Genomic DNA, 24,078 nt, shown 5'->3' on the forward strand with positions numbered 1-24,078 from the left:
TTTTTTTAGTCTGGTGTTGGTGGGTTTTGTGCCTGATCGTTCTTTGGGGGGGTTTTTTTGTTTGTTTTTTGGGGGGGGTTGGTCTGGTTGTGGTTTTTTCATGCCTGTTTTGGGGTTGTCTGGTTGGGGGGTTTTTTATCTAATTGGGGGTTTTGGGTCTGATTGGGCTGGGTTTTGGTCTGTTTGGGTTTTGATGCTGAGGGGCTTTTGGTCTGGCTGTGTTTTTGTTTGTTTTTTTTTTTATCTGATTGGGTTGTGTTGTTTTGGTTTGGTTGTTTTTTTTTTTTGTCTGGTTGGGGTTTTTTGATCTGATTGGGGGCTTTTTTGGTCTGTTTGGGGGTTTTTTGATCTGATTGGGGTTTTTTTTGATCTGGTTGGGGTTTTTTTATCTGATTGGGGGGTTTTTTTTGATCTGGTTGGGGGTTTTTTTTAATCTGATTGGGGGTTTTTTTCGGCCTGGTTTGTGGTTTTTTGATCTGGTTGGGGCTTTTGGTCTGATTGGGGGTTTTTGGTCTGATGGATTTTTTTTTTTTTTTTTGTCTGGTTGGGTTTTTTTCATGCCTGATTTTGGGGTTTTTGATCTGCTTGTGGGTTTTTTCTTTTTTTTATCTGATTGGGTTTTTTTTTTTTTTTGGTCTGGTTAGGGGTTTTTGTGCCTGATTTGGGTTGGTTGGGGTTTTTTTTTCTGATTGAAGGTTTTTTGATCTGATTGGGGGTTTTTTGATCTGGTTGGGGTTTTTTTTTGATCTGATTGGGGTTTTTTTTTGATCTGGTTGGGGTTTTTTTTTATCTGATTGGGGGGTTTTTTTTTTGATCTGGCTGGGGTTTTTTTTTAATCTGATTGGGGTTTTTTTTTCGGCCCTGGTTGTGGTTTTTTGATCTGGTTGGGGCTTTTTGGTCTGATTGGGGGTTTTTGGTCTGATTTTGGATTTTTTTTTTTTTTTTTTTGGTCTGGTTGGGTTTTTTTTTTCATGCCTTGATTTTTGGGGTTTTTGATCTGCTTGGGGTTTTTTTTATCTGATGGGGTTTTTTTGGTCTGGTTAGGGGGTTTGTGCACTGATTTTGGGTGTGGTTGTTTTTTTTTTTTCTGATTGAAGGTTTTTTGATCTGATTGGGGGTTTTTTTCTGCCTGGTTGGTTTTTGGTTTTTTGGGGTTTTTGGTCTGGTTGTGGTTTTTGCGCCTGGTTGTTCTTTGGGGTTTTTTTGTTTGTTTTTTGGGGGTTTTGGTCTGGTTGGGGCTTTTTTCATCTGATTGGGGTTTTTTTTGGCCTTGTTGGGGGTTTTTTGGTCTGATTTGGGGGGGCGTTTTGATCTGGTTGGGTTTTTTTCATGCCTGATTTTGGGTTTTTTGGTGTGGTTGGGCTTTTTTGACCTGATTGTGGTTTTTTTTGCCTGGTTGGAGTTTTTTGATCTGATTGGGCGGGGGGGGGGGGTTGATCTGGTTGAGTTTTTTTGATCTGATTGGGGAGTTTTGGTCTGATTTGGTTTTTTTTTTAATCTGGTTGGGGGGTTTTGATCTGGTTGAGGTTTTTTTGATCTGATTGGGGGGGGTTGGCCTGATTTGGGGGTTTTTTTGGTCTGGCTGGGGGGTTTTGTGCCTGATTTGAGGGTTTTTTCTCTGATTGGGGTTTTTTTGATCTGATTGGGGTTTTTTTCATCTGATTGGGGTTTTTTGATCTGGTTGGGGTTTTTTTCGTGCCTGACTCCGTTTTTTTATCTGTCTGGGGTTTTTTGGGGGGTTGTTTTGAGAAGGAAAAAGGGCAAAGCATCTCTTGTGCTCATCGCAGAGGGGCCGGAGCATTTTTTTTTCCCTGCGCAGTAACTTTCCCTGGACACGTGTGGAGGGAGGACAGGACGTGTGCGGGGTAAAACCCAGGGCAGAAGGAGCAGGAATGCGCCGTCCCAGCGTTCTGGCAGAGCCCCTCTCCAGCGGGGATTATTGCTGGAGGCAGCTCCGTGACGCACTCGCCGGCATTCCCAGCGAGATGGGAGATACCAGGTCCTATCTGCAGGAAGGATCACTCTTGGAATGAGAGCAAAAGGCCCCTTATCTCCCTGCGGAGCTTTACAGCCCAAGATCAGCCAGCTGAGCCCCAAACGGGGAATGTGAGCGTGGCCACGGTGGAAAGTTACCTAAGCACATCCAGAGCCCGCGCTGACATCCCCGTCTGGGAGAGGAGAAGTGGAAAACAGGCAGGGAGAGGGAACATCGGCGTTCCAAGGGCCTCGGCCGCTGGGAATAACGCCTTGGGAGCGCTGATTTGGGGCAACCAAGACAATTCTGTGAGGGTGTCAGATCCTCAGGGTGGGTGACAGGATCCCAGCCCATTCCCCACGTGGAGTGGCATTTCCCAGCGTGGAAACTCCATCTCTTCTCTTCCATTTCCTGTTCCTTCCCTGGGATCCCAACCCCTCCAGTGAGGAGCTCCACTCCAAAGGGAATCAGCGCATTCCAAGGGAAGGGAAGGGAAGGGAAGGGAAGGGAAGGGAAGGGAAGGGAAGGGAAGGGAAGGGAAGGGAAGGGAAGGGAAGGGAAGGGAAGGGAAGGGAAGGGAAGGGAAGGGAAGGGAAGGGAAGGGAAGGGAAGGGAAGGGAAGGGAAGGGAAGGGAAGGGAAGGGAAGGGAAGGGAAGGGAAGGGAAGGGAAGGGAAGGGAAGGGAAGGGAAGGGAAGGGAAGGGAAGGGAAGGGAAGGGAAGGGAAGGGAAGGGAAGGGAAGGGAAGGGAAGGGAAGGGAAGGGAAGGGAATGTACTCAGCCCCACAGCCAGATGCAAGGGATCCAGGGGAATTCTTCCTGCAGTGGCACCAGGGATGACCTCAGAGAGCTGCACGTCCTGAGCAAACAGGTTCCCTGTGCCTGGAGCACTGAAATCCAGCTGTCATCCCACACTCCACGTTTCCAACAGCAGGAGCCACCGGGAACAGCGCAGTGGCCACCAAGCTCCAAAGGAATGAGGGAAACAGGGCAATGCAAGGATTCCCCAAGGCTTTTCCCTGGGCTCAGCTGCTTTTCCTGCCAGGATCTGACCAAATTCCCTGCTCTGCCGCCCTCACCGTTGTTTTGTCGCAGCACTTTCACCCCGTGACGGGCAGGACTCAGAGGACACCTCCGGCAGCCCCTGGGGTTGGTGCCGGTCTCCTGCCCCCAGTCTCTGGACTGGTTTGGACTGGGCGGGAGTGGGGGGAGCAGAAGGGACACGACACTGAAGCCCTGCTTTGCTCTCTGGGTCACAAAGGCCTGACAGCAAATGCGCAAAGCTGCGGGAGGGGCCCGGGGCTCCGCAGGGCGTTGGATGGACCAGAAATGGGGGAAATTGGGTCAGGTGGGCGGCTTTGAACCCTTTCGCCTCTGCTTTTCAATTTAACCCCTCACGTTTGCCAGCACGGGGAGGATCCTGCCCCGCTAGCCTCACTCCTGGCTGGAGCCAAAAAACTGCAGGAAGAAGGAGAAGATGTAGATGATGTCCAGGTAGATATTGAGGGCTCCAAAGATGTATTCCTCGGGGCTCAGAGAGTAGCGGCGGTTCCCCATCAGCATCTGCGTGTCCAGGGCCAGGAACTGGAAGGGAAAGGAGGAAACCCCGGGACAGTGACAGGGAGGTTTGGCCCAGGGAGGCAGGAAGGGCTCTAATTACAGGAGAAGTCTCCACCGCTTCCTTGGACCCAGGACAAAAGTGCAGCTCCTTTTTATGGGCTGTAACCACAATTTAACAGCTCAGAACAAGGCCCTGAACGAGCTGCAACTTTCCCCTTCCCTCACTTCGCTCCTGACAATCAAACCCTGAGTGTGACTCCTACTCCAGGCCCTCTTCCCTCAGGCTTCCTCCATCCCTGCCTCCTCCTCGTCTCCCAGAGCCCACAGCTTGTTATTCCCACACTTCCCCCGGGTGGGAAACGCCTGCCGGGGAATGAGGTGGTCACAGCGTGACCCGGCCCCAGCAGGATGCGGAGCAGCGCCGCCAGAAATCCCCGGCATGGCTGCAATCCACCATTTTCTCCTCCCTCCCGTTCCTCCTTCTGCCACGGATCCAGAGCTCTCCAGGGCTGCACTGTCCTCCAGGAGATGTTGTTTTATCCCCCCAGAACAAACCCCAGCCGAGCTGCCCCGGCAGGGCCAGGCCGTGTCACCGAGACACACAAAGCAGTCACACACGGACAAGAGATTCTCGCAGAGGTCCCTCCGATCCAGCTCCCAGCTGAGAGAGAGCAGAGAGAAGAGACCCCTTTGTTTACTTCTTACTTTTTATACATTTGTGGGTCTAGCAGAAGATTGGCTTTTTGGGGTTTCCACCCCTCAGCCTCAGTGGCCAGACCAATTGTCAGTTACAATTGTTTTCAGGTTAGAAATATGCAAACAAAGGACAGAGAATGAAAAACAAAGGATTTGTTTATGTTACATCTGTGGGAAAAGGTAGAAAACTGCTCTAATATTCTAACTATAAGTAACTAAAAGATCTGACTCTATTTATGAAATTCAAAAAGGCTTTAAAAAACTCAGAAAAACCAGGGTAACAAGGCCGAGGCTGTGACGGATGTTTATGGGGTAATTATCAGGCGTTGAAGCCTCCTTGTATTTCACAGAGGGATCTTGAGCTGTGAATCAGCGTTGAGCTCCCTGTGCTCCCTTGGAGTGACTTTTATGGGTGATGGAGGCAATTGCCCGACTGCCCGGATCCCCGGCACCGCCTCGGTGTCACCTTGCTTTTTCTGAGGTTTTTTCAAAGCCTTCTACTTGTTTGTAAGATGGAGTCAGTTTCTTTTGTTTCTGCACAATATTAGGAGCAGTGTTTCGCTTTTCTCACGTATGGGAACGTGAACAAACCTTTTGTTTTCGTTCCCTGTCCTTTGTTTACCTATTTCTAGCCTGAAAATAATGTCGGTTGACAGCTGGTCTGGCCGGTGGGGTGAAGGGGTAGTGACCCCAGAAGCCAATCCACAACCAGACCCACAAACGTATAAAAATGAAAGAAATAAACAGGCTGGCTCTCTGCCTGGGGAGGAGCTCCGCACTGCAGACCTCCCGTCTCCGTGTTATCGCTTGGCGTGCCGCTACCACACCGCGGAGCGCAGGGCAGCCCCGGGCTGAGCCCCGGCTCCAGGGACCACCGGGCACCGCTCCAGACGCTCTCCCGGCTGAATCCCAGCCCAGCCCGGCCGGGAATCGCTCGGAAGAGGCTCTGGAGGGACCACCAGGAGCAAGCCAAGCCTTTCCTTGAAGGAGCTGCCCGGCTCCAGGGCTTTTCCCGCCTGTGTAAACCGTCCTAATGCCTCCTAATCCCCAGTCTCAGCCTTCCCTGTCTTTCTGCACCTCTGGGAGCCAAACTCATCCCGATCCTTGGCTCGCTCTGGCCCAACCTGCGCCGACTCCACCGTGCGGCCTCATCCCTGGATCCCGTCGCTCCCGGGGCTGTGCCGGGCTCAGCTCTGCCTGCTCCTCTCCAGAGGCACCTTTGGCCCGTCCCCAGGATCCCTGCGGAGCAATCCAGCCGGGATTGCTCACCCCACACGGGTGAGCACCCCACACGGCGTGGCACTCACACCTCCCCTGCCGGGCTCCGCTCCCACTGGGATCGCTGCTCCAGGGCCACCCCGAGCTCTGCAATCCCAGCTCCCTGCGAGGTTCCAAGATCCCTTCCCGAGTGTTTTCCCTGCCGGATCCCGGGAACAGCCACTCACCATGGTGAAGATCCCAGCCCCGAGCAGAGCGTAGATCGCGTGGAGCCAGGGGACCTGGAGGACACGGACACAGAGCGGGAAATGGATTTGTGGAGAATTCCCAAAGCTCACACAGCCTTGTGCATCTCTGTGCAAACCCTGAGATAAAATCTGCTGACTTAGGAAGGCCGTGGGATAGGACAGACATTGATTGAACCAGAAATGAGCTCCAAATGGTGACCTCGCAAATAGACCGGATATTTTGGAGAAATGAAACTGTGAAAGGTGCGTTGTAGTAGGACCCAGGAGGGGTCTGTTTAGATGATTGGCTGAAAAGGCATTTACAGCGTTGTGTGGCAAAAGCTGATAGGCCAAGAAATGCTTTTAGTGTACAGTAATTAGAAAATAGTTCAGTTTCTGATTGTGATGGCGTGAATTGTAACATCTGCACCGTCTCACCCTTCACATGAGACTGAAAATGGAATAAAAGTCTTTAAAACACTCCTAGGAGCCCCATCTCTGGGTCAGAAAGAGGGATAATCCAACGGGACAGGGACAGGGACAGGGACAGGGACAGAGGTGGGGACACATGGACACGACAGGGATACAGGGACACATGGACACAGATAGGGAGGGACACATGGACACGGATAGGGACATGGACAGGGACATACAGACATGGACACAGACATACGGACATGGACACATGGACACATGGACACAGACAGGGACATGGACAGGGACACATGGACAGGGCACATGGACACATGGACAGGGACATGTGAACATGGACAGGGACACATGGACATGGACAGAGACACGTGAACATGGACAGGGACATGTGAACATGGACAGGGACACATGGACATGGACAGGGACACATGGACATGGAGAGGGACACGTGAACATGGACAGGGACACATGGACATGGACAGGGACATGTGAACATGGACAGGGACACATGGACATGGACAGGGACACATGGACATGGACAGGGACATGTGAACATGGACAGGGACACATGGACAGGGACACATGGACAGGGACACATGGACACAGACACAGCCATCAGAGATGGACAGAATGGGCTACGCAGGACTTCACTCCCGAGGTATTTGGCTCCCAGGTGGAGAGGGAACGTTGGGAAAGTGCTGTAAAAGCCCAGGCTGGATCTGCACCACTTCCAGCTTCAACAGCTCCTTTGGGAATGTTTCTATGGCACAGAAGAGGACCCAGGGCCTCAGTTCCTCCCTCTCTGATCCCATCTTTTTGTCCCTTTGGCTCCTAAACTTCCCCATCAGGTGTTTGCTACTCCGAACAGCACTTGGCCCCAGTGAGTGTCCTGTGGAAATCATGGAATGGTTTGGGTTGGACAGGACCTTAAAACCCATCCAGTCCCACCCCTGCCATGGGCAGGGACAATTCCCGCTCTCCCAGGTTGCTCCAAACCCTGTCCAGCCTGGCCTTGGGCACTTGTGGGGCAGCCACACGTCCCAGTGCCGGCACTCTCCTGATGGGAACACTTTTGGAGCACCCCCAGAATGGATTTATTCACCCAAACACGGCTGATCCCACTGGAAGAAACACCAAATATTCCAAGAGCCGGACCCAGCTTTAATTTTCCTGAGGGAACTGCTGGATCTGGAGGTTTGGGTTGGACATTGGGAAAAAGTTCTTCCCGCACTGGAACAGCTGCCCAGAGCTCCGGGAGCATTGGGACAACGCCCAGGTACAAGGCGGGATTGTTGGGATGTCCTGGGCAGGGACCAGGCCTGCATGACCCCGCTGGGCCCCTTTCCCCTGAGGGTATTCCGTGATTCCGTGATTAATTAACGAGCGCAATTTAAACACATCCATCCGTGGGAGACACAGGTGGAGTCCCACAGGAGCTGGGACCGAAGCTCAGCCCCTGCTGTGTCCCAGAGGAGCCAGGAGAAGGTGCTGGTTGAACCCGAGATGGGTTCAGTGGAGCCAGGGCTGTTCCTGCCCCTCCGGAGTTCCCTCCTGCCTCCCGGGCTCGCTCCCAACTCGCCACGTCTCGGCTGAGGAGGAGTTGTCTCCCCTGCCGTGGCTGCGCTTTGGCACTGGGAGCTGCTCCAGCCTCACGTTCCCGCTGGGAAAAGGAGCAGCTCAAGCCCAGCCAGCCCAAATTCGACCCTTTGGAATCCCCGGGCTGGATTTGTCCAGCACCAGCTCCAGGGCTGGCACCGGTGTGAATGTGCTGGAGGTCTCCCTTAGGGAATTCCCTTAGGGAATGACTCAGCTGGCTGGGATGGGGAGGGATTTGGGATCTCAGGAGCCTCTCAGGTGATTTCTGGCCCCGGACCCCTTCCCTCATCCACCTCTGGCTCTCCGGGAGTGACACCTCCCAGGACAACACACCCCGGGATGCAGCCCAGCCCGGCTCCGGTGTGCTTGGAAGCTGCTCCAAGATTTCCCCTGGGCACGGCTGGGGCCAGGAGCAGCCAGAGAGGCCAAAGGAGGTGGCTGGAGCTGTGTGAGGGGTGGGTAGGTCTTGGGGACACTCGGGGTGTCACCGTCCCCTTAGACTTGGCTCCCGAGGGTCACTCAGGCCCCAGGGTCGTTGCTGAGAAAATGGGACCTCAAGATTTGAACCTGCAGGTGCCAGGGGTTAGTCCTGAGTCCAAGTCCTGCCCTGGACTTGGGACAGGGTTTAATGTGCTCATTTCCCGGGTTTTACTGAGGGGAAACTGAGGCCTGTGCTCAGGTGAGATCCCACCTACATCCAGGGGGTCCCAGCACAGGAAGGGAATGGATGTGTTGGAAGGATTCCAAAGGGAGCCATGGAGCTGATCCAGGGGCTGGAGCCAGGCTGGGAGAGCTGGGAATGCTCCCCTGGAGAGGAGAAGGATCCAGGGAGAGCTCCGAGCCCCTGGCAGGGCCCGAAGGGGCTCCAGGAGAGCTGGAGAGGGGCTGGGGACAAGGGATGGAGGGACAGGACACAGGGAATGGCTCCCACTGCCAGAGGGCAGGGCTGGATGGGAGATTGGGCAGGAATTGTTCCCTGCAAGGGTGGGGAGGCCCTGGAACGGAATTCCCAGAGCAGCAGTGGATGCCCCTGGATCCCTGGAAGTGCCCAAGGCCAGGCTGGAGCAGCCTGGGACAGTGGGAGGGGGCCCTGCCCGTGGCAGGGGTGGGACTGCTTGGGCTTTGAGGTCCTTCGTGACCAAAACCATTCCATGATTCCACACCAGGAACAGCAGGAAACCTCCTCAACCCTGGGCCAGTTCCATCCTTGAGCCGTATCTCACGGTCCAACCAGAGAATGACCCCCGCTCCTCCGTCCCCCCATGGGGGTTCCTGCCCGTTTTTGGGAACAGGGCCCCCCTCCCAGTTTGGCCCAATTTGGCCCAATTTGGCCCAGTTTGGCCCAGTTTGGCCTAGTTTGGCCCATTTTGGCCTGGTTTGGCCCGGTTTGGCCCGGTTTGGCCCAGTTTGGCCCGGTTTGGCCCAGTTTGGCCCAGTTTGGCCCAGTTTGGCCCGGTTTGGCCCGGTTTGGCCCGGTTTGGCTGGTTGGTCACTCACGTATTGGTAGGGCAGGATGACGGCCAGGACCAGTCCCCCCAGGAAGAGCACCATGAGCAGCACGAAGAGAACGCCCTGGTAGGACGTGAAGTCGAACTGCGGGCGGAAGAAGGGGAACGTCCCGTTCCAGAGGCTGCATCCAGGGCCAGCCGAGCTCCCGAGGCCCTCTGGAACTCACCCGGGGCTGGGTCTGCCCCTCCATCCCAGCAGCCACCCCCGGAGCAGAGCCAACGCTTCCCAAATCCCCATCAGCGCCGCGGGGACGGGCTCAGGCCCCGGCGGCGCACCAGGAATCCCAAATCCACCGCACGCCTTTGTGTCCTTCTGTATCCCACAGCCCAACCCTCCAAAATTCCCAGTGTAACACCACACTGCCTCTTCCAGCCCCACCGACATCCGTGACGCATCCCAATCCCCCAAAAACCCCAGATTATTCCCTCATGCCGGCATCTTCCAGTCCCATTTACACCCACGGCGCATCCCTGATATTTCTGGGTCTGAGAGATTTCAGCCCGCTAGCAGTCACTAATTTTTCCCAAGGAAAAAATTCTGGAGAAAGCCTCTTCTCAAAACAACCTCGGCCAAACAACCATCCTTTCCTAAAACAATCTTTCTCCAGGCGGTGTTTTGCTGTTTCTCAGTTTCACCAGTGGGATTAGAGAGGTGTCGTTCCTATTCACCAAACATGTCAAGTCTGTATCAGAACACCTTATAAAAAGCGGTAAGAATTAGACAATAAAGCTTTTTTTTCCATGCTCTTTGCCTTCTGAAATATTTGGAGTCTCTCTTTGGTGTCCTACAACGACACGTCCCAACCCACCAAAAAAATTCTCGTTTTATTCCCGTATATCCACGTCTTCCAGCCCCGTTTACATCCCTCCCTACCACGTCCTGATCTACTCCAACCTCCCCGCCACATCCCCAGGGTTGGTCCTGTGTCCGGAGCCTTCCCGACACTCCCAGCTCCCCTGGCCCCCTGCCCTGCCCCAGAGGTGCCCCTTCCCGAGGGATGCTCCCAGTCCCACCTTGCTCTGGAAGCTGAAGATGGTGACAGACAGACAGACCAGGGCCGTGATCCCCAGGCACAGCAGCACCGACTTGGTGTTGTAGTAACTGCAAAATTACCAGGGAAACAACGTTTGGATCATTCCCACAGGGATGGGAGGGGGGGATTCAGACAGGCAGGAGCTCGGCGAGGAAAGCGCAGAGTTCTGCGGGCACAAACAGCGCTGGAATTATCAACGTTCCGCATTAATGTTAAAAAAGGAAGGGTAGGAAAAGAAGCCTGGATGGGTTTTCCTGGTGTTTTGAAGGATGGAGGGAAGGCAGGAGGGTCTATCTGGGCCTCCCAGGGCTCCAGAGCAGCTCCAAGCGCACCAATCCCGCTGTCCACTGTTACCCTGGTTTTTCTGAGCCTTTTGATTTTCTTAAATGGAGTCAGATCTTTTTAGTTATTGTACAACATTAAGAGCAGTTTTCTACCTTTTCCCACAGATGTAACGTAAACAAATCCTTTGTTTTTCATTCTCTGTCCTTTGTTTGCATATTTCTAACCTGAAAACAATTGTAACTGACAATTGGTCTGGCCACTGAGGCTGAGGGGTGGAAACCCCAAAAAGCCAATCTTCTGCTAGACCCACAAATGTATAAAAAGTTAAAAAATAAACAAAGGGACTCTCTGCTCTCTGCTCTCTCTCAGCTGTGAGCTGGATCGGAAGGACCTCTGCGAGAATCTCTTGTCCGTGTGTGACTGCTTTGTGTGTCTCGGTGACAGTCCACGGACAGACAGGGAATGGGGAAGATCCTGACTGGGAGGTAACAAAACCAGGATGAGCAAAGTCACCGCGGCATGAGGGGAACCAAAGGAGCAGCGCCCGGGCTCCTGCCCAGCCTGGCTTTTGGAACGGGGCAGGGAGGAGGGACTGGAGCAGGGACAGAGGCCACGGGCTCAGGCTGGAATGGTTTCCAGGCTGGATCAGGATTTTGGCTGCAGTGCCAGGCTCAGCCCTTGGAAAAGCCCGTCCTGCTCTCCCTGGGGGGATTTGTGCAGGATCACTGGAGTTTTCCCCCTGGCGCTGCTGAGGCCGCGGATTTCTTTGTCCCAGCGCATCCATCACCCGCCCTGGATCATGTCCCTCTCTCCAGGCTCCCACGTGAGCCAGGAGCAGATTTCCCGCTGCAAATGAGCAGAAGGCAACAGGCTGTGGGATACAAATTCCTGAAACTGCTGGAAAAAATTCCTTGGCTCACTGCAGCCCCACCTGCCTGGGACCTGCCCAGTGAGAGACGTGGGACCACCGTGGTCACCTCCAGCCCATCCAGGTGCTGCCCTGGCCTGTCCTGGCCCTCCAGGGCTCTCCTGCAGGATTTGGGATGCGGGAATCCCCCAGTGGGACAAGGACAGGCCTTGGAAACCTTCCTTAGAAAGTGTTTCCACAGGGAAGCTCCAGCTTTGTGCGGCTGCTGGGAGCCCCAGACAGCTCAGGGGACCCAGGTCCCTCAGGAATAGGGAATTTTTTCAGGAAGAGACGGGACTGTGCCCAACCCACCTGGAGAGCATCGCAGTGAGATAGGCCATGGACAGGGTCTGGGGGAAAACGGAGCCAGGTTAGTGCCCTCACATCCCGGGAGGAGACCCCACAGGAAATCCCTCAATCCCAGAGAAAAGGGCAGGAATCCCTCAATCCCAGGGAAAAGGGCAGGGATCCCTCAATCCCAGGGAAAAGGGCAGAGGAGCCTCTCAGACTCTTAGGAGAAGGAACTCCGGCAGCGTTTGGAACCCTCCAGTGATTAACAGCCACAGGAGAGGGCAGAGGGAGGGGAAAGGGCGCGGGAGCATCCCTGCATCCCCGCTCCTGCATCCCTGCTCCTGCATCCCTGCTCCTGCATCCTTGCATCCCTCCTGCACAGGACACAACTCTCATCCCTGCTCCCATCCCACATCCCAGCTCCCATCCCAGCTCCCATCCCTGCTCATCTCAGCTCCCACTCCTGTTCCCACTCCTGTTCCCACCCCAGTTCTCACCCCAGCTCCAATCCCAGTCCCCACCAGACTCCACAGATTATTTTCTGCAATTTTTTAACAAACAGAGGCTCCCTTTCTTTTCCAGCTTCTCCCATCCCAGTGCCACCACAGCTCCTCATCGCAAGCACGGGACAATAAGGGGATGAATTTCCCACTTTTCCCCAGGAATGCCAGCCCTGTGCACGCCCTTGGAGCCCCTCTGACCGCAGGGCAGATGTTGGCCAGCTGTGCTACTCACAAAGATGCTGAGCAGGATCAGGTTCCATGGGAAGTATCTCCTGCAGAGGAAACGGGGCGCAGTCAGCAGGGGAATTAATGACGCTGCAGGGTAATTAATGCCCATGATGGCAATTAGTGCCCTGTGCACAAGTGCCAGGGGCGGTGCAGGGCGCAGTCACCCAGCAGGGTCCTCCCGGGCCAGCAGGACAAAAGTCCCCAGGACATCCCAGCTCCTCTGGGAGCCGGCAGGAGCATCCTCTGGAATGTTTAATTCCCAGAATCCAGAGCTGCAAACGGGGCAGCTCCTGCTGCAGATCACAGCTGCAATTGGACTCCTGAGCTGCATCCGGCCTGGAACGGCTGCTTCCAGCTCCTGGCACGGGTTTCCCAGAGCAGCCGTGGCTGCCCCGTCCCTGGAAGTGCCCACGGCCAGGGTGGATGGGACCTGGAGCACTGTGGGACAGTGGGAGATGTCCCTGCCCATGGATGCACTGGATGGGGTCCTTCCCAACCCAACCCATTCCACGATCCCATGGAAACACAGCAGCTGCTGGCACAGCTCCATCCCTGCCCCAGAACAGGGCTGGAAACCTGAGGAGAACATTCCTGCTGCATTCCCCAGGTCCCAGAGCCGTCCCTTTACCTGGGCCCCGAGCAGCAGGCCAGGATCAGGTAGGTGACGAAGAAAACAGCGCTGCAAGGAGAGAGGGAGAGTTCAGAGGGGGGAAACCAGCCTGGGATGGGGGGATGAGGGGAATTCCCATGGGATGGGGATGTTGGAAATGCGAACACCCGGTAGGAGTTGATCGAGGTCACTGAGCTCCTTCCTGCCCTCAGGGGCCCCCTCCGCATGTGCCCATCCCCAGGGCGGGACAAAACCTCCCTGGAAAAGCTGAGGGTGGGATTCAGACCCCAGAGAGCACCCAAGAGTGTCCATGACAAACAGGGCAGGAAGTGGAATTGCGTTGGCCCTTAGGAAACCATTCCCAATCCCTTCCCTTCCTTCATGGAAAGGGAGGTCAGGCATTGGAAGGGGCTGCCCAGGCACTGGTGGAATCCCATCCTTGGAAGTGTCCAAAAGCCTGTGGATGTGGCACTGGGACACATGGTCAGTGCTGAGAGGAGGGTGATGGTTGGACTCGATCTCCAGGGGCTTTTCCAAGCCCTCACGATCCCAAGATCCCGTGATTCTGTGAGTTTCTCATGTGGAGGTGCCAGGCTTTGCCCCTTTCTGGCTTGGTGGTGTCAAGGCTGGAGGTTCTTAAACCAAGGGCTGGAAAAGTTGGAAATGCTGCCGGGCTCGGGCAGGGCTGGAAGGGCTGTGCTGGAGGAGAGAGCTGCTCCCACGCTACGTCCCCCCAGGAATGGGAAGGTTTGGACTTTCCACCCCTGGAAGTGCCCAAGGACACTTGGAGTAACCTGGGACTGTGTGAGGTGTCCCTGCCCACGGCAGGGGTGGCACTGGATGGACTTTATGGTCCCTCCAAGCCAACCCGTGCCAGGATTCTGCTGCTGGAGTGTTTGGGGAAGAACCCGGGGCAGGGATGAGCCCAGGGCAGGAGGAGCTGCTCAGGGAAGGGTTCAGGGATGAGCTCAGGGCAGGAGAAGTTGCTTAGGGAAGGGCAGGGATGAGCCCAGAGCAGGAGGAGCTGCTCAGGGATGAGCCCAGGGCAGGGATGAGCCCAGGGCAGGAGGAGCTGCTCAGGGAAGGGCTCAGGGATGAGCCCAGGGCAGGAGGAGCTGCTCGGGAAGGGCTCAGGGATGAACCCAGGGCAGGAGGAGCTGCTCAGGGATGAGCCCAGGGCAGGAGGAGCTGCTCAGGGATGAGCCCAGGGCAGGGATGAGCCCAGGGCAGGAGGATCCCCCCCGGCTCAGCAGAGCCAAACGTGCCCTGGCTGCCCAGCTCCGCCCAGGTCCTGGCAGTTTTATCTCCCAGGATTTGACCCCTCTGGAAGCACGGCAGCCCCAGAGCTGCGGTGGGACGCTCTCCCTCCTGCAGCCGGGTGTTTTTCCAGGCCCTGGAAGCCGCTCCCCAGCTTTCCCCAGGCAGCAGTTCCGGACGTGCCGATGGCTCCCGATAGCCACTGACCCTCGGCCAGGGCAGGGAGGTGACGGCAGAGCCCAGGGCCACGAGCAGGGCACGGAGATAAACCCAGGCCCAGCTCCCCCACTGGGAAACCAGGAAAGCCAGGCTGGACACGGCTGAGCAGCTGGAAAGAGACTGTCGGGAGCACAGAGCCAGCGGAGCTCTCCATCCCCTGTCGGCTCTGGATTTATTCCCGCTCAGCTGCCGCCCCAGCACCGGGAAAACATCCTGGGGCTCGCAGAGGTCTTAATTTTACAGAGGTCTCTGGTGAGGAAGGAGATCCAGGCATGGAGCAGGAAAAGCTTTTGGAGACGCTGGAATGGGGGGAAGGGCTTGGCTCAGCGGGCAGTGAAAAAAACCAGACAATATTAAAGTCATGGAATGGCCGGGGTGGGAAGGGACCTTAAAATCCATCCCACCCCTGCCACGACAGGGACACCTCTCACTGCTGCTCCAAGCCCTGTCCAGCCTGGCCTTGGGCACTTCCAGGGATCCAGGGACAGCCACAGCTGCTCTGGGAAATCATTCCAGGGCCTTCCCACCCTCAGAGGGAGAATTCCATCCCAATATCCCACCTATCCCTGCCCTCTGGCTCTGGGAAGCTGTTCCCTGTGTCCTGGCATTCCCCAGCCCCTCTCCAGCTCTCCTGGAGTCCCTTTAGGCCCTGCCAGGGGCTCGGAGCTCTCCCTGGAGTGAGCTGAGCACCCCCAGCTCTCCCAGCCTGGCTCCAGAGGGGCTCCAGCCCTGGAGCAGCTCCGTGGCCTCCTCTGGACTCTCCCCAGCAGCTCCACGTCCTCCCCGTGCTGGTCCCAGGGCTGGAGCAGCTCTGCAGGTGGGGTCTCACCTGGGCACAGGGGGGGAAATTCCTGCGGGAAAGATCCCCCCCAGCTGCCCCAAGGGTGTTCCCACGGGAAAACAGGAGGGGATAAACTCCACCTGGGCAGGGAGTTGGAACAGCTGACCCCAGAGGCCAAGGTGGGGACTGGAGCATGGCTGAGCTTCCTCCGTGTCCCCTGTTGTTGGGGAGGAAGAAGCCAAAAAACCCTATAAATATGATTGCCTCTATTCTGAGAATGAGAAACCTGTAAGTGAGATAGAATTGAAAGTAAGTTTTGATGTTTGAGATGTATTAGATACTGGATCTCTGGGAAAACAGTTATGTGACCATCTGAAAGTTACCTGCAGCCAGACCCAGAGGTCAAATGGAATGTTCTGTCTCACCCCTCAATGTATGGTCCATCCCACACCTGTGACCCTCCCCTGAAGTATCAGGTATCTGTAACCCCATTGGCACAAGCCCTGTTCCAGCCCACCTTGAAGCCCCCTGATAAGGGGTCCCGGGGGGCTGGACGCTCTCTTTGCTCTTTGCTCTTTGCTCCCTTTGCTCTTTGCTCTCTTTGCCTGGCACCTTTCCCGAGGACTTTCCTCTCTTGGAATCTCCTCTCCCTACTTCTCCCTTCCCCCTCTCCCTGGGCCTCGCCACCAGCTGCAGCCTGGCAGCTCAGAGCAAGGCCTCGCATCCCTTACAATAAACCTCATCTTCTAAAACCCAACTTCAGAGATCTCTCGTCTACATTTATCTACACCATCCTGGAGTCCTCAGCAGCAGGAAGAGGCATATTTCTACACCCTGTGAGGTGACACTGCCTCTCCCACCCCGGCTGCCCCCTGCAGCACCTTTGGCTCCCTCCTGGTGCCGGGGAGCTGCCGGAGGCGCCCGTTCCTGCCGGTTGGAGCGTTTCCCCACGTTGTATAAGCCGGTGTCTCATCTCCTGATTTGGGTGTGAACTGATTAGAGCTGAGTTCACCTCACACTCGATGAGCAGCACTGACCCCGCCAGCAGCAGGAAACCGCGGAGCCAGGAGATCCCAGAACTTGGAAGCTCCGGTCTGGGGGACCAAGGAACGGCATCCCAACCTCGGGGCTCTGGGATGGAGCCCCAGGAGTGACAGCCCCACTCAGACATGGCCGGGAACATCCCAACCCCTCCAAATCCTGGATTATGCAATGGAAACCCTGGCAGCCACCTGGCTTTTCCAAGGGGAAAATTCCAAAATTCAGCCTCCACGGTACCCTGAACATCCTTCCAGGTGTCAGTGTTTTCCTGGATGCTCTTGGAGCTTCCCAGGGGACATTCCCAAAATCAAGCCTCTGAGGCACCCTGAACCTCCTTCCGGGTCTCCTGTAGGATTTTCTACAGTTCCCCTGGAAGCTCCCCAGTTCTCTCTGCTTTTCTGCGGGAAATACTCAGTATTCACTTCAACCCTGGTTTCTCGAGCCATTTTTGGGGAAGGGTTTGGAGTTCACCTCTCTGGTGCCTCTGGCTCGTTCAGGTGAGGTTTTCCACCTGCTCCCCTCATGGGTTGGCTGCCCAGGGGAGCTGTGGCTGCCTCATCCCTGGAAGTGTCCAGTGTCCAGGACAGGGCTGGGAGCACCCTGCGACCGTGGGAGGTGCCAGGGGAGGCACTGGATGAGCTTTAAGGTCCCTCCCAACCCATTCCATCATTCCATGATTCCGCTACCTTTCCCAGCCACCCCTGGACACTTCGGAGTGATTCTTCACATGCGGGACAGGGAAGTGCTTGGGAAGTGCTGGAGACCCTTCCCACACCCCCACAGCCCCATCCAGGCTGTCTGGAAAAGCCAGGGATACTCACTAGGAAGCCCAGTACCAGGCAGAGTGGGTCTGGATGTAACCCTTGACCGGTTCACTGCAAGAGAGAAGGAAAGACCCTGAGCAGGAAAAATCCAATCCCTCACAGCTCAGTGAATAGCCCCAGCGTGGGGATTAAAAACCCAGCCCAGGTGAATCCCCTGGGCAGCCTGAGCCTGTGGGAATTCCAGCTGCCAGGTGGGAAGGGCAGCGCTGACCCCCCAGTTCCACACCGGAGCTGGTCGGGAACAGCTCCCACAGGGGATTAGGGAGCCCAAATCCTCAGGCTGGCAGTGATCCATTATTTATTCTGGAGGCAACACGAGCCACGCACACCCAGAGCGCTCAGTCACCCGAGCTGGAGAGGGGGGGTGAGCAGGGGAGGGAACCCAGGCCCTGGAGCTGGGATCCAGTAACTCCCACAGGGAAAAGCCAGCGGTTACTGCCCAGGGGATCGCCCAGGATGGATGATCCAATCCTGAGCGGGGGTGGGAATGGGAGCAAAAGGACTGAGAGGCCTCTGAGTGTTCCCCCAGCTTTGTTTTTCTATTGGAATACTCAGAAAAGACAAATCCAGGAGTGACACAACCCCCGGGAACCTGCCCAGGTGGCTCGGGACACGCCCAGCACCTACCAGAAGGTGAAGAAAGCCACGATGACAACGGTGACCAGGAGCTGGACCATCAGGATGGCGTACACCTGCAGGGAGAGGTGATCCGTGGATCCCAGAACCCAGCACAGCCGGGCCCCTCCCAGCGCTGGGGGCTCCAGCTCTGCCAGCCCGGAGGACGAGGGACGCGTCTCCCCCTCACCTTCCTGATGAACACCCTGCGCACGTTGCGGTCGTCCCAGCTGAAGGTCGTGAGCAGCTCCGTGTCCCCCGGGTACCCCCCGCTGCCGTAGCTGGGGCTGGTGCCTGCAGAGAGGCCAAAGAGAGCAGCTCCCACCCCAATTCCCCCCTGGCCGCCCGAACCTGACCCCAGGGAGCAATCACAGCCCAGGTGCCCCAAATTCCCAGGTGTTCCTCTGCTTCCCACTCCTGCGGCTCCTTAGGATCATCCCTGGGAATAGAGGGGGGGAACACTCCCACCAGCCATCCCAACACCAGGCTTAACCCCTGTCTGAGGAAACCCCAAACCTTCCGCAGCAGCTGGAGGGCTGGGATCATCCCTTGCCCTTCTTTCACCGGGCATTAAAGCATCCCCAGGGCAGCCGTGACTCAGCATCCCCCGGGGGAGCAGGAGGATTCCCTCCTGAGCTGTGTTTGCATCGTGGCTTTTGTCAACAACGTCCCCTGCTCCGAGAGCAGCTCCTGGCAGCTCCCTGAGGTCCATCCCTCAATCCCATTTCCAAGCAGGGACTCAGGGAACAGTTAAGCACTCAGCCTGGAAAAGGAGGAAACGGCTCCGATGCCACCAGCGAGAAAAATCTTCCCCAAATCCCCGAATCCCCGCGCCAGTCTCTGCTTCTCCAAAACAGGAACAGAAGCTCCTGTGGCTGGTTTTCCCTGCCCCATCCCTGGCAGTGTCCAAGGCCAGGCTGGACGGAGCTTGGAGCAACCCAGGACAGTGGGAGGTGTCCCTGCCCAAGGCAGGGGGTGGGACTGGATGAGCTTTGGGGTCCCATCCCACCCAAACCATTCCACGATTCCATGATCATTCTGCGCCCTCTTTGCTTCCCTTGCTGATGTCCCCTCCTGCGTCACTGAAGTTCCCCCGCTGGGTTTCCACAGAAGGATTTCTGCGTTATTTCCTGCTTTACATTCCTGCCCCTGCCTGGTCCACAGATGCCTCCGCTCCTCCTAAAGCTCAGGGATACCCAAATCTTTCAGGAAGATGAGCAAAGACCCTCTCAATTCAGAGCAGACACCGGGAATTCCAAACTCAAGGCCCTGATCCTGAGTTTCTCCTGTTTTCCTGGCCAAAAGTTGCTCATTCGAAATGCAAGAGCCTCACTTAGGCAACCCCAGCAGGAAATAAATCCCTGGTGCTGTTCTGTTGTCAGTAAATCCCTCGGTCCTTCCTTCCTTCCCGCTGGAGCTGAACCTCCTGGATTCCTCATCGGGCCCAGAGTACCTGGGGCTGGAAGAATCCCTGGGACACTTCCAAACCTCCTGCACCAAAGCAATCGCAGCCCCTAAATGTCCAATGGACACCTAAACACCCAATGGACACCTAAACACCCTAAACACCCAATTGGCACCTAAACAAACAGCCAATTTACACCTAAACACCCAACTGACTCCTAAACACCCAATGGACACCTAAACACCCTAAACACCCAATTGGCACCTAAACAAACACCCAATTTACACCTAAACACCCAACTGACTCCTAAACACCCAATTTACATCTAAACACCCAATTGGCACCTAAACAAACACCCAATTTACACCTAAACACCCAATTTACATCTAAACACCCAAAGGACACCTAAATGCCAAATTGACTCCTAAATGCCCAATCACATCTAAACACCCAACTGACACCTAAACACCCTAAATATCCAATTGACATCTAAACACCCAATGGACACCTAAATGCCAAATTGACACCTAAATGCCAAATTGACGCCTAAACACACGATTGACATCTAAACACACAATTGACCCCCAAACACCAAACTGGCCCCTAAAAAACCAATGGACACCTAAACACCAAATTAATACCTAAACACCCAGTTGTCCTCTGAACACCCAATTGACTCCTAAACACCCAATTGACATCTAAATACCCAATCACATCTAAACAAACACCCAATTGTTCTCTAAACACCCAATTGACCCCCAAACACCCAACCGACACCTAAACACACAATTGACCTCTAAACACCAAACTGTCCCCTGAACACCCAATCACATCTAAACACCCAATTGGCACCTAAACATCAAATTGACATCTAAATACCTGAATGATATCCCAACAACACATTGACTCCTAAATGCCCAACTGACACCTAAACACCCAATTGACACCCAAGGGACACCTAAACACCCAATCACATCTAAACACCAAATTGGCACCTAAATATCCAATCACACCTAAACCCCCAATTGTCCTCCAAACACCCAACTGACACCTCAGAGCCTGAAGGGTTTTACCCTCCTCCCTCCCTCCCTGCCGGTGTCCTCAGCATCCAGAGGGTTTTTTCCTCCTCCCTCCTGACGTCCCCACATCCATCTCCCCCCGTCCAAGGCCACAGCAGGACATTGTTCACGGAGTTCGCTGTGACAGAAACAACCCCAAATCCACATTCCCTTCTCTCCAGGTGCTCCCAGTAAGGCGTGAGACATCCCAGAGAGTGGATTTCCCACCTGGAGACCCAAAATACCCCATCCCACCCCATTTGGGCCTCACCCACCCTAATTCATCGCGACAGCAGAGAAATCCAGATGATCCCCAGAGCCACCTGGGGAGGATTTATCCCCTCTGTTCCTTAGGGAAAAGGCTGAGAAACCATCGGAATATGCTGGCACAGACACACCAGGAGGAAGTTTTCACTCCTTCCCCTTCCCCAAGCATCCCATCCCTGCAGATGGATGGAACAGGCAGCGAAGGATAGAGCAGGGCAAGGGCTCGGGAGTCCCTAAATCCCATCCTTCCAGCGTTTTCTCTGGAACTGTGCTGGGCAAGCACTTAGCCACCCTCAGGGTCACTTCCCAGCCACGCCATCCCGATCCAGCCCCCTGCAGCCGTTCCCTGGGCACGGCCAGGGCTTTGTCCTTTGCTACGGCCCAGCAGAAGCTCCAGGGAGCTGCAGGGTGTTGGAAAAGCGGTCGGTTTGCCCAGGAATGGCCACAAGGATGCTGGAACAATCCAGCCTTGGGCTCCTGCTGTGTCCCAGCCTCCCCGGCTCTGCCACCAGCTGCCAACAGCCGCACTCAGGGCTGTGACACCGATTGTGCCACCTCAGCTGCTCTGAGAGCTGGGGATGAGCAGGAGCGGCAGGAGGGGGCGGGGGGATCCCTGCAGCTGCTCCAGGACTTTCCATCCAGCCCCGGGAGCTGGGATCACCCATGGCAGCGAGCTGGGAATGGGGATTTCTCCCACCGTGGGACTGGGAAGGAGTTTACTCCCAGGTCTGGAAGGGGGTGGAGGTCTCTGGGATGGCTGGAATGGCTTTTATTCACAGACACGGATTTTTATCTGCAGATGGAGACGCTCGTGGGGAGATGGAGACTTTTAAACATCGACAGAGATGCTCCTGAGCAGACAGAGGCTCACAGCTCACAGCTGCAGCGCTGCCCTGGGCCAAACTGGGCACCAAATCCCTCCTCTTATCCCTGGTCCCCCTCTTATCCCGGTTCCCCCTCTCCTCTCCAGTCCTGGGGGATCTCTGCCCCCTTCCAGGGGCTCACCCCAGTACAGCCATGGAAGTTCTTACTGGGATCGACGTAAGCCCAGCTGGGGTGGAGCGGGGCCGCCGGCGGCGCGGGGAAAGCCCCGGATTTCATCCCTTCTCCCGCTGTCGCCTCCTCGTAGGACGGAGGAGCCGGGGGAGCTGTGGCATTGTCCTTCTTGTCCCCCTGCCCCTCAGAGCTGGGGGGCTTGCTGTTCACGGAGAGCTGCACGGAAAGGGGCAAAGAGGGAGAGAGACCTGAGTAAAACCATCCCAGAAAACACCCTGGATGAGATCCTGGCACGGACAGGTTCTAAAAAAGGGGTCAGGAACTGGGAGACACCCGGCCCATCCCCGCACCCCGGAGGTGTCCATTGGGATAAGTTCCAGGCAGGGAGGTCTGAGGGGAGACAGGGAGCCCCCGCAGCGCCTCGGGCTCAACGTGACACCAAAAACATCCAAGGAATTCTCTGCTTCTCGTCAAACTTCCTACATTGCTCCTTAAAAAGAGCTTTTCGTTCCTGGGCAGAAAACCCTGAACCCTTCATTCCCAATTACACCCATTCTGGGGAGCTGCTCCCAGGAATGCTCTGGTTTGGCCCTCTGGAATTTTCTCCTGGCTCCTTCCTCCCTGCCCGTGTGGAGGCTCGGCTCTGCTGCTCCGCGGCGTTGGAAGGACTCGGGATCGCAGCGAGGAGCCAACCCGAGCACTCGCCTCTCCTTGGGAACATGATCCCTTTAACCTTGCAGACCAGCCCGGGATAAGCTGTCAGCCTGGGCTCCTCTGCTGCCCGCGGGGAGCCAGCCCAGCCCCGGGAACGGCGATCCCACAGATCCCAGGGATGTGGGGCTGGGATCGCGACGAGCCCCAGAGCGAGCAGGAATTAGCAGAGGGGTCACAGGCCCTGGAAACACAGGAGGAGCCAGGCTGGGATGTGTCCATGGGCAGATCCAGCTGTGGCACCTCCGAGCCAGCCCCCAGGGTCTGTCCTTCCCTGTCCTTCCATGTTCTTCCCTGTCCTTCCCTGTCCCTTGTGTTTAGGGGGCCGAGACCACGCAAACCCCCTCCCTGCCCCCCAGATATCCAAGGAGATCCAGAGGGATGGAGCTGCATCCAGAGCGTTGCCATGGTGATGGCGCATGAGCTGGCAGAGGATGCACAACCCCCCCCTCCCCGCGGTCTGAGAGCGTTGGAAAACCCAAAAATCCCCCAAATCCAGAGGCCCCGGGGCGGGCAGGAGATGCTCGGGGCGGTGCCGGGTGGTGCCAGGTGGGGACAGGGACGGGGCAGCACAAACACCTCCCGGAGCCCCCCGGCACCCGGGATGGGGAGAAACGGCCACGGGTCCAACAGGGCTTGAGCTGGGCATCCATCACCCCTAAACCAGCCCCGGATCCCAAAATCACCCCTAAACCAGCCCCCGACCCCAAAATCACCCCTAAACCAGCCCCCGACCCCAAAATCACCCCTAAACCAGCCCCAAATCCCCAAACCACCCCTAAATCAGTCTTTGATCCCAAAACCACCCCTGAACCAGCCCCCGACCCCAAAATCACCCCTAAACCAGCCCCAAATCCCCAAACCACCCCTAAACCAGTCCTCGATCCCAAAACCACCCCTGAACCAGCCCCCGACCCCAAAATCACCCCTAAACCAGCCCCAAATCCCAAAATCACCCCTAAACCAGCCCCCGACCCCAAAATCACCCCTAAACCACCCCCTGATCCCAAAATCACCCCTGAACCAACCCCTAACCCCCAAACCAGCCCCCCAATCCCTTCCACCCCCCAGCCCCTTCCTCCCCCATGGCGGGGTCCGTGCCCAGCTCCCCTCTCCATGGTTTTATTCCTTAAATCCCTTCCCTCCGCCCCTCTTTCCTCCTCCAAACGCGCCGTTATGCAACAGGGACGGACTCATCCTGCCCGCTCCGGCCTCCCTCCTACCTTCCCCTGGGTCATGGCTGCTGGGATGGGCACGGAGCTGGGCGCGGGGTCCCTTCCAGCCCTTCTCCCGGGAAGCGTCGGGGCTGGATGCGGCCGCCGCAGCTCCCGCAGCTCCCGCAGCTCCCGCAGCCGCTGCCTTCACCTTCCAGCAACGTCCCCGGAGCAGCGGGCGCTGCGGGCAGGGCTGTACCATTCCCAGCCCCAGGAACAGGGGAGCCGGGAAAGGCAGCGCTGGACCGGGATGGGAGGGATGGAGAGAGGCCGGGGATGGGGAGGGGGGGTGAGGGAATGGGCTCAGGGATGGGGAGGATGCAGGGATGGGATGGGATGGGATGGAGAGGATGAAGGGATGGGATGGGATGGGATGGGATGGGATGGGATGGGATGGGATGGGATGGGATGGGATGGGATGGGATGGGATAATGGGATGGGATGGGATGGGATGGGATGGGATGGGATGGGATGGGATGGGATGGGATGGGATGGGATGGGATGGGATGGGATGGGATGGGATGGGATGGGGAGGATGCAGGGATGGGGAAGATGCAGGAATGGGGAAGATGCAGGAATGGGGAGGATGCAGAGCCTGGAAGGATGCTGGGATGGGATGGG

General features: G+C 56.4%; 1 protein-coding gene across 1 annotated transcript; it reads right to left on the reverse strand.

The window, feature by feature from the left end:
* Positions 1 to 1,067: 1,067 nt before the first annotated feature.
* On the reverse strand, positions 1,068 to 23,658 carry FAIM2 (Fas apoptotic inhibitory molecule 2). Its single transcript, XM_040088725.2, has 12 exons — positions 23,467 to 23,658; positions 21,568 to 21,748; positions 17,997 to 18,100; positions 17,819 to 17,883; positions 17,189 to 17,242; positions 13,088 to 13,138; positions 12,464 to 12,503; positions 11,750 to 11,787; positions 10,226 to 10,313; positions 9,201 to 9,296; positions 5,676 to 5,729; positions 1,068 to 3,558 (listed from the first exon to the last, which is right to left on the reverse strand). The coding sequence occupies exons 1-12, from the start codon at positions 23,479 to 23,481 to the stop codon at positions 3,409 to 3,411; spliced, it is 936 nt and encodes a 311-aa protein (XP_039944659.1). The 5' UTR covers positions 23,482 to 23,658; the 3' UTR covers positions 1,068 to 3,408.
* Between the last annotated feature and the right edge of the window lie 420 nt (positions 23,659 to 24,078).

The sequence above is a fragment of the Hirundo rustica genome, chromosome 35, assembly GCF_015227805.2.
Source record: "Hirundo rustica isolate bHirRus1 chromosome 35, bHirRus1.pri.v3, whole genome shotgun sequence".
NCBI classification, from domain to species: domain Eukaryota; kingdom Metazoa; phylum Chordata; class Aves; order Passeriformes; family Hirundinidae; genus Hirundo; species Hirundo rustica.

Coding starts and splice junctions, on each gene's coding strand:
- FAIM2 (XM_040088725.2), bottom strand. Junction 17,884..17,996: donor GCAGGGTGTTCATCAGGAAG/GTGAGGGGGAGA, acceptor CTCTCCCTGCAG/GTGTACGCCATCCTGATGGT. Junction 12,504..13,087: donor GCCTGCTGCTCGGGGCCCAG/GTAAAGGGACGG, acceptor TTTCCTCTGCAG/GAGATACTTCCCATGGAACC.